The sequence below is a fragment of the Homarus americanus genome, unplaced genomic scaffold (genome assembly GCF_018991925.1).
Source record: "Homarus americanus isolate GMGI-L3 unplaced genomic scaffold, GMGI_Hamer_2.0 scaffold4060, whole genome shotgun sequence".
NCBI classification, from domain to species: Eukaryota; Metazoa; Arthropoda; class Malacostraca; order Decapoda; family Nephropidae; genus Homarus; species Homarus americanus.
The window spans coordinates 7312543-7336845 of NW_024746161.1; the positions used below are offsets into that span (position 1 = coordinate 7312543).

Genomic DNA, 24303 nt, shown 5'->3' on the forward strand with positions numbered 1-24303 from the left:
GATGCTCTATGGTGACACATTGGATAACACCATTCTCACATGTGTCCGGGCTCGAACCCTGGACATATTTAGGTGAAAGATTCACGAGTTACCGCTGCTATACAGTACCACAAACACCCCCTGTATACATCTTACTAACATTTCATTGGATTTTGTTGGATGTAAACCCACAACCCTGCTCTAAACCCACAATACTAAACCCCCTTAACCTAATTGTTAGTGTTGTTGTTTTAATGTTATATTTTATTGTTATTGTTGTTGATGATGTCTCTACCGTTCGTTTTGGTAACACAGGTCGCCCAGACAAGAAACCAATTACCCTTCAGACACAGCCTTTAACACATGCAGGAAACATAAGATTTTTTCACTACATTCGACACTTTACATTACATATTACTGTCAACATCTGAGTTCCTTCCAATTAGAGACAAGAACGTATGGGGGGGGGGGGCGGCGTTTGAGATAGTCTACACCATTTGAAAAATTCCCCAAGCCTGACACTACACCACTCGACAGATAACACGGTTGGCGGGTACATCATTTACTGCCACACATCACTCAATGCCTTATCTGTAAGGCTGCAACGCCAACAAAGCACCGTGCACCACCATGAGGAGCTTCTGAAGTAGGGTTTATCAGAGTCACTGTAGGCAAAAATAGGAATATATGATATGGTGAACTGGTGAGGAGAGATGAGGTAGTAAGGTGAGATCTGGTAAGAGAAAATTTATCTGGAGTGGAGTATTTGAGGCGTCACCTGGCCCACACACACACAAGTCCTGCATTAGGTGAGTGGTGGTGAGTCGCCTGAATCTGGATTATCGATGATGCACTGTGATATCTATTCTCCTCAACTACAGATAAAACGAGGCATCTAGTGCAAGTGCAATTAAAACGCCATTGTCTCGCAGTTGATAAAAAGAAAAGGTTATATACGTTTCACGTCTCCATAACAGAGATGTGACCAACCACCCAAGCGGTGAAGAGGATTAAAGTAAAAGTTACACATTTTTCACCAGTGGCACCAGTCACAATGAAAATTGTGCTTGTTGGTGGTATAACCTTGACTTTCAAGTTAAAGAATATTACCATCAAAGAGGTGGTAACTAAGTTACAGTGTACAACACAGTAAATACACGAGAGTTGATCCGCGTCGCAGGAGAAGCTGACAGAGATCTTTCTGTAGCTATTCATAGTCCGTTTGGTTTGAAATTTCCCTGAATAACTTGGCATCGTCCGCAAACATATGTATGGAGGATTATATAGCTTCTGGCAAGTCATGTATGTAACAAACAAACACTAAGAGGGCCCAGTACACTGCTCTGTGGTACCCCACTTGTCACGGGTACGCATGACGATTTCATGCCGTTAATCACTACACACTGCTGGCTACTGGAGCTATGGTAAGCACGACAAATTGAAGGCTTGACGTGAAGGTAAAGGGTTAGTGGGGACATCACACAATTTCTAAGTAAGTGTCACTCTAACCAGTGATCATGTACGAGTACACCCTTCAGCATCGTGCAACCTTTGACTTGTGGGCGTTCGTCATTTATAACATTTATAACGATAGACAGATACCATTACCAATTCAAGAAAAGAATGCATGAACAGTATACAGTTCTATGAGCAGTGTCGAACTCAAGTATTACTAATCTTTGACATGTATAAGTTTGTTTTAAATCAAGCCTGGCAATGTTTCGATGAACGTGTAACTTTTGGGTCGTATTTTATTGTTATTATAGGATTATCTGTTTAAACTTCAAAATATTACAAGATTTCGCTGTAGACAATGTGTGCTATATATCTTATGTGGAAGAACGACAAATATTCGTCAGGATATTCCCACAACAATGTCGATGTTTCCGCTACGAGTTTTCTCTGGTATCTCCTACAATATTGTTTTCTTTTACGGCCCAACCCCTAACTCAACTAATCTAAATTTATGCGCAAATCTTTATCTTACCTAATTTCAAAAATTTGTACCTTATTTTTTACCTCAGTTATATGTTCATATTATTTTTATAATTAACCTAATTTGTTTTGTGTGATATAATTAATTCGATTCCATCTTTTGTCTAATTCTACCTTTTCTTTCACATCACATGTCATCATAATTTTGTAAGGAAAAGCATTGTAATATTAGCTGGATTTTTTTTTTTTGCATTTTCATCTTACCAATAATTTTATTTTACTACAACTATAATACATCTCTATTTACCCGTACTGTATAATCTTCATGAACAACTGTTTCGTGGTTCTTACATTTCCTGGCAGCTGCTTATTTTATCAATACACAAATTAGTGTTTATTTCCAAACAATTAAACATTGCCTATCACAAGCTTCGTATGCATCTTCCTCTACTCAAAGACTATTACTGGTCTATATTTTGCTGCAATCAAACGTTCCTTTTTCGATTCGAGTATAACTGCGTATTCTGTACCTCCATAATGTACCTTTCATGAAGATTAGAAACCCCAGCTTAAATCACCTGATGATTAAAACACCCCAATGCTAACCTAACCTACACATTTAGCGTTAAATTACAGCATTAAATTATCTGGTGAAATAAGCTGGACTTCACGAGATCCAAAATATGTCGGCCTATACTTTAACGTCTCCATGGGCAGATAATTGCATACATATGTTTCTGTCATGAACACGCTGCATACCTCCCTCTTCAGAGTCGTTATCTCTCTCATGTCATATCTCCGTCCACTCGAACTGTCCCCTCGCTCTCCGCTTACCTATTTACTGTACCTATTTACTGTAACTTCCCTTATCCTCTGACATGACACTGGTACAACGTCTAAGAATCGATACCGTAGTGGAAGACACCTTTGTAATTACTAAGTTATCATACTCACCATTTATCAGAACACTAGCCGCTTCAAAAGGTCGGATTAAGTTTTGTTACGACTTACATTTTCTAGTGTTAGTCCAGGAGGAAACCAGAGTACCCGGAGAAAACCTGCGGTGTTTGGTAGGGTCACACTGGAGAACACCTTTCTCACATTGCAACGAGGAACTGAACCCGAAGACCCAAAGGTAAAAAGAGAAGTCAGTTACTGCTGTACCAATAACATTAAAGTACCTAATATACAATAATGAACTAATCTCTCACTAAGCCTATCAGGGCCACGTATAACTCGATAGTTCCTTAATAGATTAGAATACTAGCTTCCTCGCATGTCCCCGTATTCTTTTATCTGGAAGACACTACAGAAGCTTTCTTAGGGACGCTATAATCACCCAACCTAACTCTTGTCATAAGGGTGTGGTGGCCCTCTTCTTGTTGTCGCAGTTAAACAGCCATGAGTCGTCTGTTCCAAGTTCAACGTCAAGGTGTGTCGTATCATCGCTATACGGGTGATAAGTGATAAGAACTCGTAAGTGTTTACCTGGTGAGGTGCGTGGAGGTTCCTCAGTTGTCAAGACGTCGGCTACTCACTCCTCGATCTCGCTCACCTGCGACATAATACTGACATTAAGTAAATCTGAGTAATTTATGTTTACAGATGGTGCAAATTTAAGCTAGAATTTCAAGATAATGTAAATCTGAGATAAACACGTAAATATAATGTAAATCTGAGATAGATACCTAAAGACAGCGCTAATCTGGTATACGTATTTAAAAACACCAATGCAAATCCAATAAAGATATGTGACAAATGTGCAAATTTGAGCTTGATAGCTAACCATTTGTAATTGGGAAGACCATTTGTAATCAAAGACCGCTTGTAATCGGAAGACCAGTCATTACCTGAACGATAAGATAGTGAATCACTTACAGTGTAAGTGATTACACGTAAGTTTTAAAAGTTCTCATCACCTGATCTCCAGTGTATAGAGGAGGCGATAAGAGGGCAAAATAATGATTCATGAGGGTAGGGTCTCTCTCTCTCTCTCTCTCTCTCTCTCTCTCTCTCTCTCTCTCTCTCTCTCAGACACACATACACACATTCTACAACTTTCTAATGTAGCTAAGTTATATTACTCTATCTACGTGTGTGTGTGTGTGTGTGTGTGAGAGAGATTGGTTACATGCCCCTATGCTTACGTATGTGTCCCTGTGCTTCGCGTGCTTCGCATGTCACCGAACTTACAGAATAAAACAATATAATCACAGAGAATCACAAATCATTCACCCTCTAATACAACCATCCAGGTGTGTTGTCTCGTCAGGACCACCATGGAGTCAAGAAGGAGCCGGGAGGACCTGGTGGTGGTGGAGGGGTCACGGGGAAGCGCTGGGTGTCTGTGGCTACGCAGGACCACTCTGGAGAAGGTGCTGATGGGGGTGTCTATCGTGGCTGTTCTTGCCTGCATAGCCCTCATCGGGGTAGTCGCTGTCAGAGGATCGGGAACAGCGATGCCACCTGACACACAGACCGGCATAAGGTGCATGAGTATTGGTAGCCTTTGATTTCTTCACGAAAATAGTTTTGCTTTACATTGGTGCATATAATTCAGATTTAAACTCGTGGGACTATTAAATTGTGATGTACACAGAGTTCATCAATACACTTAATTGTTGTGAGTCAAGGTAGTCATTCTCTCAGCACTAACACATTTCCTCACCAGGTGTGCGCCAGCTCAAGTCCAACTGGATGTACCGCCGCAGGACACAGGAGACCATGGACGTGTTCACTCGGGTAAAGATTTACAAAACGCTAAGAATCTGACGCCCACACTGAAAATGTCAACGCAGCTGCCGAGATACTACGCCCGCACGGAAGAGGGGGTCGAGTATGACATCTGCAACACACCAGAATGTATCCTGGCTGCCGCTGCCATCATCGAGGCCATGGACAAAACCATCGACCCTTGCCAGGACTTCTACCAGTTTGCCTGTGGCGCCTGGATGGAAAAGCACCCAGTGCCAGAGGAGTCTTCAAGATGGAGTCAATTCGACATTCTTGACCTGGAGCTGAGTAACGCCTTGAGCAGCATCCTCACCGAGCCCATGAACCCACAGGACCCCGGCCCTATCAATCAGTCAAAGAACTTTTATGCTGCATGTGTAGACGAAGAACTGCTGGAGACTATTGGCGTGACTCCCTTGACGAACTTTTTGTCAGAGTTTGGTGGCTGGCCCATGACTCTGATAGACTGGGATGAGAACTCATTTGACTGGCAATTCTCTGTTGCCGAGGCCAAGAGGCAGTTGGGTGCGGACTATCTAGTAAACGTGTGGGTTTTCGCCGATCAGAAAAACACTGACCAAACCGCGATATATATAGATCAGACATCCCTGGGCATGTCTAGATCAGTGCTCACGACGCCCCATAACTACGAGGAGAGAATCAACGCCTACAAGACCTACATATACACCACAGCGTCAATCATAGCCACTTCCCTAGGAGAAGATCCTAGCAACATAGATGCAGAAGTACTTGGTGTCGTTGATTTTGAAATGGCCCTCGCCAACATAACTACTCCCGCTGAAGACCGACGAGACATAAATCTTATGTATAATCCTATGACAGTGTCAGAGCTTAGTGAGTTGAACGTAGGGTCAGATATACACTGGGAACAGATACTGTCAACCATGTTCGCCTCGACGGGAATCCCTATTGATGGCAGCACAAGGGTGGTTGTCCAGGAGCCGGAGTACCTGAAGAAGTTGACAGCTCTGGTGGCAACAACCAGTCCTCGTACTGTGTCTAACTATATAATGTGGCGTCACGTTCAGGCACTAGGTGACGAGACCAACCTCGCCATGCGAGACGTCTCCTTTAATTATGACATGGTAGCCACGGGCGTAACGGCTCAAGAACCACGCTGGAAGGTCTGTGCCGATAAATCCAACAACTTTATGGGCCTGGCTGCAGGCACTAAGTACGTGGAGACCTACTTCTCCCAGCAGGCCAAGGATGAAGCTAATGAGATGGTGGATGACATCCGCTCGGCCTTCAAAGACTTATTGGCTGTCAATAAATGGATGGATGAAGACACAAAGCCTAAAGCCGTGGAGAAAGCGGATACAGTAAGTAAGTTTATCGCGTATCCTGAATGGTACGGCAACACCACCGCCTTGGACACCTACTACAGAGGCCTCCAGGACATTGCGGACGACAACCATTTCGTCAACACACAGAAGCTGCTGTACGTCACTTGACACTGTAATACCTGGCACTTACACCTGACAATTACACTTGACACTTAAACCTGACACTAACACCTCACCTCACACTTAAACCTGACATTAACACCTGACTCTATCTACTGTCCTACACATTACTTATTTTACCCATTCTCTCTATGTCACGAAATTAATATATTATTTTCAGTTTGAACTTTTGACGCAACACACACACACACACGTATGAGACACTCTTCACAACGCACTGCTCCATCAAACGTCAAGAACAACCACTTATATTTTCTTGGGAACGAGTAATGAATATATTTATCATAGGTTTTCACAATATATAAGCAGTAGCTGTGGATATAGCGTGTAACGTAGCTATTATTTAAATAACACCTGAGGTAGACAGGGATGATTCTTCCAGTAGTGTTCAGAGATATTGATTAGGTGGGAGTGTGATTTTTCCTTGGTGGTGAAGCTGAGACGAATGTGTGGTGTAGCGGCAATGAATCTTCTTGTGGCGGCGTCTCAGTACAGTTCAGAGCATCGGAGAGAGGTGGTAGGACAGATCCTGGTAGTAATGAAGATCTAATTCATATGCCAGGTTGTGGATGAGCACGGAGGAGCTAAGAGACCTCGGGCACCCCACCAAGAGGAACAAGTGGCTCTCACCGCCTACCATCGTCAACGCCTACTATCTACCAGAGTTTAACTCCATCACCTTACCGGCGGGCATCTTCCAGCCACCCTTCTACCGCGCCAACTCCCTCCAAGCCCTCAACTATGGCGGCATTGGACAGGTATGCTATCACTCACTGACTCAAAGACTAAGAGACAACACACTCCACACGACCACAAACAAACATTTAATGCCTGAGACGTTCCCTCGTCCACCTGTGACACTCTTACATGTTCATCACTACGGAAATTATTATTTTAAATAAAATTAATTTCCTTTAAAAAAATAGAATAACTGCGCGACCTTTACTACAGTAATGTAAAGTTTGTGCTGTTGTATATCTGGAGGTCTTTCACGAGACAATATCGCGTGTCATTTTCACCATAAACACGACCGTTACCTGTTAATTATTCCCTGTCACCTGCATTTGCCAAATCTTACATACTGTATACCAGGTAAACGCGAGGCGTATCCCGTAGTACAGTATATAGCTGCATCTTTTGCGGTCACTGCTGGCTCACCGGTCACGTCTCCTGCAGGTAATAGGTCACGAGCTAACACATGGGTTCGACGACGAGGGACGCCAGAACGACAAGGACGGTAACGCCATCCCGTGGTGGAGCTACGACACACTGGCGGCCTTCCAGGTTCGGGCCCAGTGTATCGTGGACCAGTACGACAACATCCGCGTCCCAGAGCTCGACGACCTCCTCCCTAACACGACTCTCAACGGCGTCAACACACAGGTGAGTCACCCCTCACACCACACCTCTACCACACTGTACCTCTGCCCCTATATATGTCAGCTAATGCCTTTGTTATGCCCCTACCATTCCACCTATTCCTCTACCATGCCTCTACCACGCCACCTATTGTACCTTTACTATGCCCCTATATGCCACCTATTATGCCTCTGCTATGCCTCTACCCTAACACCTACCACGCTTTAACCCACGAAAGAGAGTTTATCTGTTTTCTATATACCACGTCCTTACTGATGACAAATGAACATCAACTAATAAATTGTGTTGGTGTGGCAGGGTGAGAACATAGCCGACAACGGTGGACTGCGGGAGGCGCTCCTGGCCTACCAGAAGTACATCGAGCGTAGCGGAGAAGAGCCTCGCCTCCCAGGCCTCACAAACTACACCCCCTTCCAGCTGTTCTTCCTCGCCAACGCCAATATCTGGTGCGGCGCCATCACCACCGAAGGTCTCCTCAACCAAGTGCTCACCGACTCCCACTCCCCCGCCAGGTACCGCGTCCTAGTACCTATGAGCAACATGAAGGAGTTCTCCAGCATCTGGGGCTGTCCCGCCGACTCTGGCATGAACCCGCCCCACAAGTGTGTCGTCTGGTAGCGTGGGATCCACCCACTCACACCACACACTGGCAGCCTCTCCTCTCTCTCCTTTTATAACTCTATATATATATATATATATATATATATATATATATATATATATATATATATATATCCAATATAAAATGTATATACAAATACGTCTAAATTTCATTGAGATACTCAAATAAGGAACTATTATTACTGTATTTAATTCAATATCCCAAGAAATAAGAAATACTGTACTGTACATGAGAAGTGAAAAAAGTAAATGGAGTGGGTGAAAAAATTACTATGAACCGGTATCACCCCCCCCCCGCCTCCCCCACACACAGGGTAAGGAAATACGACACCTGGGTTTCACAAGTCAATAAAGCAGAAAAAAATTTCATTTTTCCCACCGCGTGAGAGTCGACAAATGACGACCAGCATTATTCTATAAGGCAGAGCAAGCATGGTTGTTGCTGCACTGTCCCACGTCACCACAACACACAAGCTCCACTACATATAGGCACACTGGACAGTATACTTACGACACGTAAACTGAATAAACTGAAAACTAACCCGAGAGACAATACTGACAGATAACCTTAACCTGATTTTGTTAAGTTCCTAGGAGGGCACCTGCTATAATGGCGGCTATCAGACTACAGGTGTCATTTGTTCGTATAAGGTCCTGAGAGTCTCATGCTTCAATCAGGTGGAATTTTTGGATTATACAGTAGTCCCAATGCCCCCCTCCCACCCCACCCATCCCCAACGGTTGAACCCTTCATTAAAAACATCTATGTATCTGTTTATTTGCTACACACGGCCACGGTTTTTAATTAAAGGAGGAAACTTAAATTTGATATGTTGTTGTAGCTGGCCCCGAGGAAGTCCTTCCCATAGTTGTCTCTCTCCCAATTTTTATATTATCGATGGAATAGCGTGATTACTAACCTTGTTAACGGCATTAAGACCTTATAGTTGTTGATGCACAGTAATAACATTATAACGTCAACATTATCAACACATTAAAAAGGCAAGAGTCATGAGATGATCTGTGGAGTGGTGTTGTGGCTCAACTCATTCTCGCTAACTTACTTCATCATAAACAAACCCGGGCAGCGTTAAGTACTCCAGCTAGTGTACGATACATAGATATTTTAGTTTTAATTTTAAGCCCTGTGTTGCCATATATAGTTGGGGAATGTGTCTGACGTGTGTACATGGAATATGATCAAGTGGTGAATATAACCAAATCTCAGAAATATTCCAGAAACAATTATCATTATTATTAGTAGTAGTAGTGTCATTATTAACTACGGGTATATTCACATAATTCTGTACCTTTACCAAGATAAAATAAAACTCACAAAATCTACCTGTGCTTATTCAGTTACACATGTCAATAATATCAACCCTATGTATTTCCCCTATAGTGCTTGACTTATGAGACACCCTGTACCATGACAAGATAATTCTCAAGGAAAATTAACTCTCCAGTCCTGTAGTAGCGCCACTTCCTCCTCCTCCTCCTCCTCCTCCTGTGACAATGACTTCTGAGTAAGTTCATCACCGTTCACCCATACGTAATGTTAACCAGGACGCCCCGCTGTCATGCTTCCTCCTAGAAATCTGATCAAAGACTGTATTAGATTCTGACGTATTTTACATATTTCAAAATTCATCTCTTTCGTAAGTCATATTCCGCTTCCTGGAACATGTCAGGTGGTATTTTTGACGTGACAGAGCATATTTACATTCTGTACATATATCCTTGGTGTTTGCTGATAATACCAGAGCTTTTGAAAAATTGAGTAAATTTCCAAATACTGTACCGTACAACCTCACCTCACCCTCATCATTTTCATTACATTCCACTTATTCTGACTTTTTCTTAACTATACTTGTCATTGATGTGTTTTTATATATATAAATGGGAATGCGAACTGTAATTAGTATTATAAAAGAATGAGAGTTATGTCCCGTGATTTTGCTACTGAAGTAACACAATACCTCAGTGGCAGCCGTAGACGCCCGTAGTTGGTGCAGGTGAGCGCGGTGCCGGGCTGGCTGCTCCTACAAGCCAGGGTGCGTCAACTCAACCACTAGTTCTTGTCCAGCGGTGGCGGTATGAACAACGTAGTGCTGGCAGTGACAATACTCGGCCAGTGAGTGACAGCCAGAAAACTGATTGCAGAAGAATGATAACATCAGAGAAGTTTTTGTTGATAAAAAGGCAGATCATGAGGTGACGGGTCAATGCAGTGGTACATAAAGCAGAGGTCGCGCTGGAATTATCGAAGTGGGGTCAGTGTCGTTCTCTCACAAAATCACCGTCGAAGTTCTTGAGTCCGGAGCCCAGCAAAGACTACCTTCACCCTGAACCATCTGCGTGAGTATCTAGAAACTTAATCTTCTTTTATCAATATTCAGAAATATCCAACACAACTCGTATGCAAATCAGCTGCGATGCTTTTGTATACACTTTTATGGGCCGATATAAATAGGCTCGTGTGTGTGTGTGTGTGTGTGTGTGTGTGTGTCCACGAGGAATCTTTTAAGCCTATCAAGACATATGCTTTAGGATGTACTTAGCAGCGTTTAACTTTAAAATATCCCCACTACCTGTACCCATTAATATCCCCACTACCTGTTCCAAAAAGGGAGGGAGGAGATATAGTAACCAATTTTTTCCTACACATCCAGGAGCTCGTCGATGCGTACGAATTGATTGAATGTGGTAATTACATCCCTGGTGACGTCGATGTGTACGAAGATGACAGAGCACAGAATAATTAAGGTTAATACAAAGCGTCTTGGTGTTGGTAATGGTGTGGCCCACTACCCAAAGGTATGGACAAAAAGCGTGATGGGTTGTTTTAAGTTTCACACACACAACCTCTCCTGGATAATGGCGGGATTTTTGCGTTAAGGATGAAGAGTTGAAGAAGAGGTGCACCAAACTGAACACGAGTGAGATGGAGGTGGTGGTGGAGGAGGTGGTGGAGGAGGTGAAGGTTGTGGTGGAGGTGAAAGTGGCGGTGGTGGTGGTAGGGGTGAAGGAGGTCCAAGTGGAGGAGGAGGTGAAGGTTGTGGTGGAGAAGGAGGTAGAGATTGAGGAGGAGGAGGTGGGAACGAGAGTTAAAGTGAAAAAAAAAATAACGTTGAGTAAAATGTTCAAAACACTGCCGTTCTGTCTTGAACTTTATGCCGCAATATATCCCAACTCCATAACCGAGACCTGACACCGTACATAACAGTAAACTTCAACTTCCACTCGAAACACTAACTTTAAAACATTACACCTACCTGCTCCCTCTAACCTTCTCATGCACCTGGGCCTAGCATGAGCACACCACTATAGGCCTTTGTGTTTACAAGCTATTACGTCACATTTTAGGTTTATTCTCGGCTCCATAGACAGTTGGACTTAAAGATTTCACCACCCAAAGATGTCACTATGATTTTAAATAAAGTTTCTATGACCTGTATTATTTTAACTGTCTCCCAAATGATACGAAATTCCTGTACTAAAAAAAAAGACGCGTTGTTTATTACATTTGGTGCGAATGTTGTTGATAGTTGGGCGGTTGGTCTTCCAATTTGTACAAGTTTTCTGATCTTGATAACGATACAAAGCTACTGCAATATATACTGAGTAATATAAGATAATTTTCACGTGACCAGTTGGCATTTTAATTAAGTTTTCGAATTTACGAAAATAATATGACGAATTACAGATGATTTAAATTACTGGGTTTATTTTATATGTATTATGTATGCAGTATCGCGTCGACAACAAAAAATAATTAATTTCTACATCTTGTTACTTAAAGTTAAATGTGTTCCTTGTTCCTGGTTAAAATATGTAATGAAGACTTGAAACTAAAATTAACAGGAGTCTGACCATCCACTGTATCTTTAAATGACCCCAAATATTAAGCCTCTGGAACCTTGTATAGTAAACAGTACTCTGGGACTGGACGCTTGTAGTACGTGACTGATTAACAAGATATAATTACGATACTCTGCTGAACAAAAGGCCAAAACAAAGCAAATTATTCTAGTCTACTTTGGATGTATTCAATCGTAACTTCAGTGGTCATTCCTCAACTCATCTGATGGTCCAGTCAACTCCGTTTCTCATGCGGTCAATTTACATTCTCGGAACTCTGTGTGTGTGTGTGTGTGTGTGTGTGTGTGTGACTCTACATCACCCCCAACTGGATCTGACGACACCTGAAATTTAAACCCTCCAAAATAAAAATAAATAGATACAAAAGAAACAAACAGATTGAATTCAGATGTTCTCAATAGTTACAACATAGAACATTCTCCTCTTCTGTCCAAACTCTTTCGACTATCACATTTCATTTCATTCTTTTTCCTTCTATATGCAATACTAAAGAAACAAAATAATTAGACCCTATGAGTTCTTATATAGTTCCCTCAATTAAACTTGTCTCCCCCCCCCCACCCATTTCATATCATATCCATCAATTCAAAACATATTGCACTGCTTCAAATATATTCAAACATTGACCAAAGGACGCTCCTAGATTAAGTCTTGGCCACTATACTTGTCTGCTCTCCCCCCTTCGCTATTTGTTTATTTAAATTGATAACAACTGGTCGAATTGCCTTACTGTTTACCATTGTTTGTATACCCGCACTATCTACGTATACCGGAAATTGTATACCTGCACGGTCTATTGCGCATTGTATACCTACGTTGTTTATATGCATGCTGAACTATACACCTACATTGTCTATATACATGTTGAACTAACTGTAAACATGCACGACGATTTTCTGAATAAATAACTATATATCTGTACAAGCTTTAAGACTAGATTCTACAATATGATAACAGATGTAAACACTTCAATTCTTCCAAATACCGGACGAGATCACAGAGTATAAAGATATGTTAAAATCGGTTATTAATCTGTGTAATTCCTCACCGTGAACACTTATATACACTACCACCTCAGGAACCTTATGCCCCGACTTCCGAAACACACACATATGTATAGTTCATAATATAAAGAGCATTAACCTCAACACAGAAACTATTATGGTGATCAAAAACAGCTATTGCTAGTAGTAGTTGTAGTAGTATATCATCTATTAAAACCATTGTCGTTACTATTACTATTTATTATCATTTTTTTACTACGGTATCTATTATTATTATCATTACTATTATTATTAAACATGCCAGCCTGCCCCGGAACACAGACTAAGCGTCACTTGGTCGTCCCCAGGAGTAACCGGAGCCAGCCACGTTCAACCACCGTCACAGTGTCGCCTCCCCTCCCCTCCCCTCCCACACACACAGTCCTCACCACCTTACAAAGGGCGATTGACAGGAAGGGAAAACCGAAAGGATTCTCTCTTCACTTTAAGATTTACAAAAACTTATAATTCACATCCTTCCCTCTGGTTACGTGGCAAGTGTTTGTTTTTCTGTTATTTGTATTCAGGAAGTCAAATTACCCCTGATATTAATTCATTGTGTAAATTCATGTATATTATTAATAGGAAATGTTTATATATTTATTTTTACACCAGCTAGAAGCAGGAGATGACTGTTGTACACTTGTGAACTTGTGTGTGCGTGTGTTCAGGTGGAAAAGCTGTAGTCAACCACAACCATTACCATGTAGTTGCGGCTGACACACGAACCTTCCAATTATCTACCTGATCCTCTCTCTCTCCGCTTTGGTTCAATTAACTCTCGTTTCTTTATTTACCAACACTGATGACTGAGAAGCGGCATCACAGTACGTAAAAAATACTAAAGATATCACACAGAATTCAGGATGTATTTGGGGGAGATCACCTGAAGATTACCCCTCCTCCCCCTGCATATTTCACCTGATAATTAAACACCCTAACGTTACCTGAAGTTAGTGTGTTTAATCATCAGGTAAAATAAGCTGGGGTGTTTAATCTTCACGTGGTCCTTTTATATGAGTTATGTAACGTTAAATAGCGGGTTACCAAGCTGGGCTGATGGTGATATTTTTTCCTTTGCAGAGGTTGTGGTGGTGAAGGTGACGCTGGCCTGGTGCCGTGACGGTCTCCCCCCTCAAACGAAGACAGGGAGAAGGTGACCCCCCTCTTACTCATCCTGTACAGCCTCTATAAGCGAAGGAAAATGGTATTGCATTCCTGTTTTTCTCATACAACAAAGAATTAGACTAAATAGTAAAGCTCACGAAGATGTGGAATATGTACAACCGTGCTCGAGACGACTCAGAGAAGTGTCATGGTGTCAGTGTCAGCTGAGACGTCATCCAGGCTGACGTCATTGTCAGCTGTGACTTCATCCAGACTGACTTCATCATCAAATTGTGTCTCATCCTGGCTGACGTCACCTCCAACCGGTATCTCACCCAAGCTGAATATAATATACCTGACTTCCCTCTTGTTGGTGGCCTGCCTCCCGCATGCAGGTAATTCCTCTCTGTTGCTGGAGTTGTATTTATAGATATTACAATGGTGAAACTCCTCTATTCCTCCATATAATTAATACAACTTCAGATATAAAGCACAGGTACAGTAACTTCCACAAGGTGACGCTATCGTGAGGGTGATGGTGGTGACCTACCCTAGACAACACGAGAGGAGGGTATCTGCCTTTGAAGACTTTAGTTACCCCTCAACATCATAAACAGTTAAAATTCATCAAAACTTCTCTCGGTGAAGAAATCGAACATGTGTCTTCTAGTTAGGATATCTGAGTGTGATTACCACTTCGCCAAATATCTCCCAATGGATTATGAAGGTTTTTTACGGGTTTTAATGAGTAGACGAAATGAGGTGGAACTGAAGATGCTTTTACTGTGGAAGAACATAACACATAGTTCTCCGACAGCCTGTAGGACACCCTCGTTAGTACTAATGTCCGTGCCATGAAAGAGACCTGAGTTGGCAGAAGGTGGGCGACCGATCGACTGGCGGAGTTTCTATAGCCGTCAGACGAGAGGGAACATTAGGTGATCCAATGAAAAGTCTCAACAGTAAGATATGGACTATTAAAAAAAAACTCTAAAAGGTTTCTAAAGTAAGAGTAGCAATGTCTGAAACTGTATAATACTTCTAAAGGGAAAGTGGAGGTGTTAAAACTGATGAAGGAGTCTTTAAAGGGGAGAGTAGTAAGCTGTCACCCCTCACCTCCTCACACACCCCCCCCTCCCCCCTTCCTTCCTCACACCCCCCCCACCCTAATACTTACATCTTGTCCACCCCTCCCTAGCCCCTCCACCTTTGCCCTACACCCAAAGAAATATTATATGTTTTTAAAGCGGAATATAATAGAGAGAAATATAAAGAAGTAACACGTATAACAATAGTGAGTTAATAGACAATTAGATAATATATACTGATGTTGACTAAATGTCTTTGTGATCATAAGTGACTACATCCCATCCTACTTGTAACCGTTCTCATAGTAGTTAGGTTAGGTTAGATTAGGTCAGATCAAACTGGGTTACATTAATTTGGGTGGGATTTTACCGTAAAACCAATTGGAACTCGGTTAAGGTGAGGTGTTGGGAGGGAGCCAGGGGATTATATTGTCCGTACTGTACATTATATACCTGCACTGTGAACCAATGTAAACTTATATGACAATTTTACCGAATAAAGAAGTATCTATCTATCTATCTATCTACCTGCCTGAAAGTCTGTCTCTCTGCTTACCTCTGCCTGCCTGTCTATCTGTCTGTGTGTTTATCGGGTGTAAATTACTGGGAGGCTGTCGTGTACACTATGCTACAAACACAGTCGCCACAAGTCACCAAAGGGAAGTGGACTGTGAAGTATAAATGGGTAGAGAGAGAGAGAGAGAGAGAGAGAGAGAGAGAGAGAGAGAGAGCAATTATTTACTATATTTTCACTCGAGTATGTTTATGTATTGTCTGTTATCTCTTCGTTTCTTTCTTTCTTTCTTTCTTTCTTTCTTAAACTGAATTATTCCTTTATCTCTCTTTTGTTCCTTTGCTTTGTTTACATCGGAAGCCCGCGCCTCTCCCCCTCCCCTGGTGGTGATAAATCCAACCACTAACCCACCTCTAACACCATCATCATATATTCAGTAACACAAGAACAGACCTTCCTCCCTCCCCCTCGACACTATACCCTGCTGATCCCGCTCCTGTCAACACGGTGTCTTTCTGGCGGAAATGGCTGCGAGCTACTTGACACGACATCCAAGAGAGCTTTTAATACTAAACCGTGCAAGTGTTTCCCACCCGAGAGGTTTAAGCCGCAAGAGTCGTGAACCGGTTTTAGTGGAGGATCAGGGAGGCGAAGAGAACATGATCCCCCCTCTCCCCAACCCCCTCTCCACTGGACCCCTGTATGGTCTAGTAGTCACATCACACTCAAGACACGTCATCACTAGGGGACGTTTATACAAATTACAGGTAGCCTACAGGTAAAGTATTGTAATTTCAATATGGCGACGATATCTTAAGAAATTGCCATACAAGCGTAAATGTGGATATACAGTATATATAAACATTACAATAATAGCCACGTGAGGAGAGGAACACCAAAAAAAACATCATCAGTATACGAGCAGCAGACGTTTAGGTACAGCTGTTGGAAACCTTCGTCACTTTTTAGCAATATCTGGTATCTACTTGAGGTATTTTATCATCAATTTATCAAGAGTTTTCGTTGTGTTACAGTGTGTTTTGTCATGTTATTCTGGCGTTATGTAGAATGGAAAGTACCGTTTATATCACCCTCACATAGTATAACGCATTACCCTTTACGCTAAGTGTCGAAGGGATTTTGACCACAGCTGTACAGTCAGTCAAAAAATAATCTATACAAAATTATATTAAGAAAATATGACACAACGGACGAAGGATTTTGACAACACTTACCGAGACTGTTTTTTGGAGAGAGACTGTACCTGATGCCGGGACCCTAAAATTGTGGTGTGTCTTGAATTGTATGTGAGTAAGATGGATACGTGCAATACACTTTACTAAATTTAAACATGTACTCCTAATATAACACTGTAATGGGTGTTTAATTATAGTTTCGGCTGTGTCCACTGATTTTAATACGTATATTTATTTTAGTTACTTTCATACGGGTAGAAATTTAAATATTATATAATGCATTTTGTTTTAAATTCCGAGCTAGTTCCTTCCAGCGGTTAGGGTAGTGGTGGTTGATGTACAAGCGGTTTATATAGGGCGCAGAGTCCTGGATACATTTCCAAAACACATAAACTGTCGACTCAGAGGTGAGGAGGACCAGGGAATGGGAGGCCCTGTGCTCATCACCCTGGCGGTCAACTCGTTCACAACAAACAACAACACTAAGCCATGCTGTAGGACCGCCCAAACAGTTTACAAAATAATTACTTGTATTCGACATAATGAATAATTAAATATTAATTTATGCCACAGTTTATTACCGGGTCCACAGTCTGTATATTAAATGAAGTAATCAATACAGTGTGGCACAATTATCAGAAGGTGCAATGTTTATGTTCAGTATACGTGTTGTGTGTACAGTGTTGGACGACCTTACAAAGATGACAGTAATACGGTGATACAGTTACTGGTGTGCTGGAGTGCGTCACGCTCCGAGTCACCCCACCCCTCAGTAAACAGTGCAGGCTGAAGGTGGCTGGCGAGAGTTATGTCAAGGGCGAGTCGTTATTCTGTTCAGACATGTATAACGCAAATATTTTATATAAACTACTGATCTGATAATTAGAATTTTGAACTTATTTATATGGTGGTTTATGTTCGTTGTACGAGGGATTAGTTTTTATTATGGCTTCTTATAGACGACTTAGTAACTTATCCACGTAAACAAGACTGTTGCTGATGGCCAAAAGGAGGAGCATCCAAAGCTGTTTGATACATTAAAGTTAACCAAACTATTGTTAGGTATTATTAGAGGTAACTGATGTTATATTACAACTTTATAAGGTGAGGGGACGTATAACTTACAAGGGTTTACCAGAAGCCGAGGCGAAGCTAACTAGAGGTACTGTTAGAAGGTAAAGTCTGGGCATTATATCGTTAAGCAACATCGGTGTCGTATTAAGAGTCTCAACGTTATTGGAGTCTAGCACGCCCCAAATCCATGCCTGAGCTTTTCATATAACTGGTCCTGATGAGTATTTTGTTAGGTTCTAGCTTAAGTCAACCAGTTAGGTGCATTCTTATTTTTTTAATTAACTCTGAGGATACGATTTTTTTTTGTCCTTAAGAACCTTTGAGAAACAGGAACCTTCGTTTGTTATTAACTTCTTACTGCTGACACACACACACACACACACACACACACACACACACACAAGGTTCCTGAGGTGCTGGATTTACAAAGGTGTCCTCCTACAGGTGGTGTCGGAGGTTTCCAGAGGTTCTTGGAGGTGCCCAGGAGTGTGGAGGTGGGGGAGGGGGACGACGTGACGCTGCCTTGTGTGGTGGAGAACCAGCAGGGGCTAGCACAGTGGACCAAGGACGGCTTCGCTCTGGGTCAGTCTCTCTCTCTCTCTCTCTCTCTCGTCTCAGAAATTACTGTGAGAGCCAAAACAGACGGATAAGAACACGAAACGAACACACACACACACACGCACAGACACACACACACACACACACACACACACACACACACAGACAGGTTAGATTAAAGACTGTACACAAGTAGAACTGAAAACAAAACAAAAAATATAATAAAAACGGAATAAAACTTGATAAAGGCTATAAATAAAAATATAATTAAAAAACACAGTGCAGACAGATATATGGAAACTTATAAACAGTAGATAATGAATAAATGTTTAAGAAGGTAAATTAAATAATGACATAAATAAATAATATAAAAGAAAATATGAAAAATTAAAGATTAAATATATATAAAAAAAATCCAGGAAGAATGTAAGAGGAAACTTAAAAGAGAGGAAAGGATGAGAAGAGAAGTGAGGGAAGAAGGAAGAGGAGGAGAAGGAGAAGGATGAGGTGGAGGAGTTAGGTTACAAAGTGAAAAGTTATAAGTGTGTTGGTCAGGAAAACAACTTTCAACTTTTTGTTTTTCCTCGAATTATTATCACAGTTTATTTTCTAGTTATGGGTTAGGGTCTTGGCTGTTATTTTCTCATCTTATTTACCCGTCAATTTTAATCATTCTTTTTCCTTTCGAGTCATTTTTATTACATATTCGTTTCTTGTTATATCCTGTATTACATTTTCATCGCTTTGTTATTTTTTTCATTCCATTATCACTTCATATTATTTCTCATTCCATTTTCGCCTCTTTTGTCTCGCAGATAATAATACAACATTACTTCAGGTAGACAGAACACAGAGGTTAATGAGCGGACTCTACGGGCTTGTAACGCCATTCTTAATTAAGCTTATAAACTTAGTACAAAGTAATTATTGCAACTGTGCAAATTTGGTGCATCCTCCTGGGAAATCTGCCGCTGACTAACCCAAACCAGTGACCCAAGTTTTCCCCATTTGTTTTTTTTATGTTTCAATTTCCAAATTGAGTGGTACGGAACGTTCTGTTCATTTGTTTGTGTCGTGTAGAGGTAATGCGAGGATCGGTGCTACAGATGTTTGTTTAACTATATCATACAAACAGACACACACAAACATATATGAGGGAGTCTTGGTACTGGCACTACCTCACTGATTATTTGCCTACATCGGATAAGTACTCTACACACACACACACACACACTTATACAGTACATACGCATACCTGCAAGTTCCTGCGACAGGTGACGAGTCCTCAACGCTACCTGACCATCACTAACTCCCGGGAGATATCTGAGTAATAAATATACTTTCAACACCACCAGGTCACCAATAAACTACCTGGTGACCACAAGATTCCCGCGGTTGGAGACTTGGTGCCACAGGTTCACCAGCACCACCTAACCACTGTTTAACCATCTCGTATTCAGGATTCCTGCGAAAGGTGCCTGGTTACCCTCGCTTCACCTACCTGGGTGACCCCGGGCTGGGGCAGCACCACCTGTTCATCAGCAGTGTGACCATCAAGGACGACGGCGAGTACCAGTGTCAGGTGGGCCCCACCTTCACCAACCCCCCCATCTGGGCAGCCGCCAACCTCACAGTCCTCCGTGAGTCAACTTCCCGTCTTATCAACACTCACAGTCACGTAAGACATATTGTAGGTATATAAACGTAAAATTTTTAGAGACGCTTGTGTTTCTGGGCGGGATTCGAGCCCCGCATCCTCGAGTATCAGCTCCTTAAACTCACTGCACTATCTAAATCCCCAGCCATGGAAGTTTTACCGAGTTTCATGAGGAGGTGAAGATGGGGGTGCTCCCAGCTTCTACTGTATGTGTGTGTGTGTGTGTGTGTATTCAATCGTTTCTTATTCACATCATGACATGGGTAAACGTGCACTACTCTCGGTCTCTCTAGTCTGTCTGCACCAGATGTGCGACATAATCCATGTTACCCACAAGCTCACACACTGTACAGTTCAAGGATGGATCATAACATAGCAGTGGCAATTTTTGGAGATCGTAGATTAATGTGACTAACTCAAACACTGAACTGTTTTCTGTGGAAGATACTTGAATCCAGTCCCATATATAGTTAATGTACTCGGCTGCATCAATTGCTTCATACTTGTTGAGTTACACGTTGTACTGATGACTTATAACTGATATAATTATAGCTATGTAATATAATTGTATCTGTAATATAATATCGTTTTATCTCCCCCTTATGTGTGGTGGTGGTGGTGGTACAGTGCCGCCGACGAGCCTCAAAGTGGAGGGGGGGAATGAAGGCAGTGTGGTGGAGGTAAGGGCGGGGGACACCATCACCCTCCGCTGCCAGGTCAACAACGCCCGCCCCCCGTCCTCCATAATGTGGTACCTGGGAGACACTCAGGTGAACACAGGTAAGTTCAATGACTAGTACCCCCTCACCTTAGCTCTAGAATTATTTCCCCTCTTATCTATACCGTAAAAGTTAATGAACCTTTACAGGAACGTAACTCCTGCCGATGTTATTGTCCGATTTCACCAGCGACATGAAGCAGGTAACAAGTTCCACCTTCGGGTAGGCTCAGATAGCCCTGGGCGCTGCTGTCAGTGTCACGCCCACCCTCTCACCAACCCTCAAACTTTTTTCGTCACCTTTTCTACGCTACTTAAGGATGTTTGTGAATATTAAGTGAAGCAAACAAGCGGGGCGGGGCGGGGCGGGGCGGGGGGAGGAAGGAGAGGAATAGGAGGGGAAGGGGGGGACAAAATTTGTATTCCTTAATTTTCTCAGGGTACCTCCTCCGTGTTCTCTGGTAAAATTTGGTTAGTAATTCATATTCAATGTTTTAATAAAATGGAATAAACTATATTATTACTGAATCGTATTATTATTATTATAATTAGTATTATTATAATCATTATTATTACCGTGCCCGCAACAACGGACCTGTGTATTATTTTCCGTTCTGTCTGTGTTTCCCCGAGATAACTTGAGCAGGTTTGCACCAAACTTAGTAAGCTTTTGATATACCTGTACTGTACATGCAAAAGGCGTGAAAATTTACGATTTGTGCAAGAATAACACAATTTTCTTTAGACAGTTAAAGGAAACGATGACAAAAGACAAACTACAATGATTTTCAGTAACAACGGTTCGTGGACAGAGTTTACACCCGTTCTGATGATGTTTAATTATTATTATTATTATCTTACAAAAACAAAAAAAACTATTTCAGGTTTAGGGGAAAACCTTCCCAGCTTGTACAGCACTTACTCAATTTAAATCGTTGAAAATTTCCCTGGAAATTATCACCTCGATAATGACCTTCCTGTACCACTTTCATTAACTTGGCGTTTTTTCCTCTTCTTCTCTCCCCCACAGATCAAGAGGAGTCGCAGGTGATGCCGTCGTCAGTGGCGGACAGGTGGAACGTGAGGAGCCAGGTGGTGTTGAGGGCTAAGGCTGAGGATGACGGGAAGAAGGTGACATGTAGGGCGGTACACCCAGCTCTCCAGGGTTCTGCTGGCCTGGTAGCCACCCGCACCCTCGCTGTCTTCCGTGAGTGGTCTGAGAGGGGAAGGGAGGGCTGAGTGGAGGAGGAAATAAGGGAAGGGAAGTCCGAGAGGGGGCTACAGACTGTTGATTGGGAGAGCTAAACGGGTGAATGAAAGGCGAAAACAACACAAACAATTTCCAACACTTCCACACACATAAAATCAAAGAAATCACGGACACTTTTCCATCGAATGCTAATGAATTAACAAACTTTATGACACACCAACGAAACAATCAGAAATTCACTTAAAATACTGTAGTGAGTGAAAGATAAGTGTACAATCACTCAAAAAACTGTCTTTACAAAGAGTGTTGAGAAAATATGACACAACGTACGAAGGATTTTGACAACCCCACCTAGATAACAAGAGTCGCAGTGTTCATTCTGAAATTCATCGACCCCCCCCCCCAGTAACGATAGTTTTTTTTAGTTACTAGCATAGGGACGATTCTCTGTATAAGTTCATGTTATAATGTTGTTACTGCGCTTCAATAAATAATATCTTCAAGTGCGTAACTTAACTTAGTAATTACATTAGATCATCAACAATTAGAAACAATTCTCTTAGTCGATTGAAATCTCCATTGGATATAACAAATGCAACGAGAAGCTTGTGGGCATTTGCCTCTATCATGTTATTAACTGCTCGTGTAAATATATTAATTTTGTAGACCCGAGGATATGTTAGAACCTTAATATACACTACAGTAATATTAACAAACTCACAAAATAATAAAGAAACCTTTATATGTGTGCATTGTCAGTCACCACCGCCTGTAACGGGTAAAATGGTAATCACACTACCCACAGACCCACCAGACCGACCTGTCATCAGCGGGTATGCGACGGGAGAGGCGCTGAGGGCTGGTGTGCGGCGCTCCCTCACCTGCCGTGTGTCAGGAGGCAACCCACGTCCCTCCCTCTTCTGGTACCGCGATGGCCGCCTCCTGGACGACACCTACTCCCGAGACGCCACTAGCACGATAAACATCCACGACCTGGTGGTGACGGCGGCGGAGGACGGCGCCAAGTACGAGTGTCACGTCAGCAGCAGACTCCTGGAGCAACAGCTGGAGGCCAACGTCACCCTCACCGTCCACTGTGAGTCTTTCTCCAACCTCACCGTCCACTGTGAGTCACCCTCCAGCCTCACTCTAACCCTCACCGTCCACTGTGAGTTTTTGTCCTTACACCTGTCGTGGTTTCAGATGGTCAGCTTCACATATTAGAGTATTCTAAGTTAATATAATCTACATAATAATCCGTGTGGGTTATTCAATGACATTCTTAGGTTGTAGGTCACTGTGAATTTTATGGTCTTCTGTGACATAATGCCCATCCTGGGTCATGTGTCTTAACTCTTATATTAAGTTAAGTTACGTTGCTGTTAGATGAGATTAGCTTAGCATTAGGGTGGTTAATCTTAGGGTGAAATAAGCTCGGGTTAATCTTAGGGTGAAATAAGCTCGGGTTAATCTTAGGGTGAAATAAGCTCGGGTTAATCTTAGGGTGAAACAAGCTCGGGTTAATCTTAGGGTGAAATAAGCTCGGGTTAATCTTAGGGTGAAATAAGCTCGGGTTAATCTTAGGGTGAAATAAGCTCGGGTTAATCTTAGGGTGAAATAAGCTCGGGTTAATCTTAGGGTGAAATAAGCTCGGGTTAATCTTAGGGTGAAATAAGCTCGGGTTAATCTTCAGGCGATCTCCAATTAGCTTGAGATTGTCCATAAATAGTTGTGTTTGTTTACGTTTATTTTCCCTGACAGATCCGCCGTCGGAGGTGAGGGTGAGGGGACCGTCGCGGGCAGAGGCAGGGACCTCCGTGTCGCTCAGGTGTGACACGTCCCAGGCCAACCCCCCCGCCTCCCTCACCTGGCTCGTCCAAGGTGTGTGTGTGTGCGTGATATAAACTTTCTTTTCCCGTTTACAAACAATGAACAGATCCTTGACTAATACTTTAACAGTTACTCCTCACTGTGTACCACGTCCCTGAAGCCTGTGTCAGTGTCTTGTGCTTTCTGTCGTGATCCAACAATTTCACAATATATATGTCGAGAAATATTACTCAAAAATGGCAAATCTAAGTCAAAATATTTCTTCCCTTACAAACACAAAGACAATTTAGC

The 24303-nt window shown here is 42.2% G+C and overlaps 2 protein-coding genes and 1 long non-coding RNA gene across 5 annotated transcripts; all 3 read left to right on the plus strand.

Annotated features, from left to right (window-relative positions):
* Nucleotides 1-578: 578 nt before the first annotated feature.
* LOC121879099 (neprilysin-1-like) lies at nucleotides 579-8195 on the plus strand. 3 transcript variants are annotated; one of them, XM_042385604.1, is made up of 6 exons: nucleotides 579-788; nucleotides 4187-4402; nucleotides 4586-6109; nucleotides 6697-6892; nucleotides 7311-7517; nucleotides 7812-8195. In XM_042385604.1, exons 2-6 carry the CDS (start codon nucleotides 4194-4196, stop codon nucleotides 8130-8132), a joined length of 2457 nt encoding a protein of 818 aa, XP_042241538.1. In that variant the 5' UTR covers nucleotides 579-788; nucleotides 4187-4193; the 3' UTR covers nucleotides 8133-8195. The 3 variants fall into 3 exon arrangements, with proteins under 3 accessions (XP_042241538.1, XP_042241537.1, XP_042241536.1); XM_042385603.1 differs by having other exon boundaries at nucleotides 580-788; nucleotides 4170-4402; XM_042385602.1 differs by lacking the exon at nucleotides 579-788 and adding an exon at nucleotides 860-1403 and having other exon boundaries at nucleotides 4170-4402.
* Nucleotides 8196-10061: 1866 nt separating this feature from the next.
* On the plus strand, nucleotides 10062-18614 carry LOC121879095. Its single transcript, XR_006091275.1, has 3 exons — nucleotides 10062-10493; nucleotides 14144-14562; nucleotides 18484-18614. It is a non-coding gene; the product is annotated as an uncharacterized LOC121879095 (long non-coding RNA).
* Nucleotides 18615-20062: 1448 nt separating this feature from the next.
* Nucleotides 20063-24204, plus strand: LOC121878975 (synaptogenesis protein syg-2-like). Its single transcript, XM_042385426.1, has 6 exons — nucleotides 20063-20237; nucleotides 20882-21034; nucleotides 22003-22179; nucleotides 22988-23350; nucleotides 23944-23957; nucleotides 24142-24204. The coding sequence occupies exons 2-6, from the start codon at nucleotides 21001-21003 to the stop codon at nucleotides 24202-24204; spliced, it is 651 nt and encodes a 216-aa protein (XP_042241360.1). The 5' UTR covers nucleotides 20063-20237; nucleotides 20882-21000.
* Nucleotides 24205-24303: the final 99 nt, after the last annotated feature.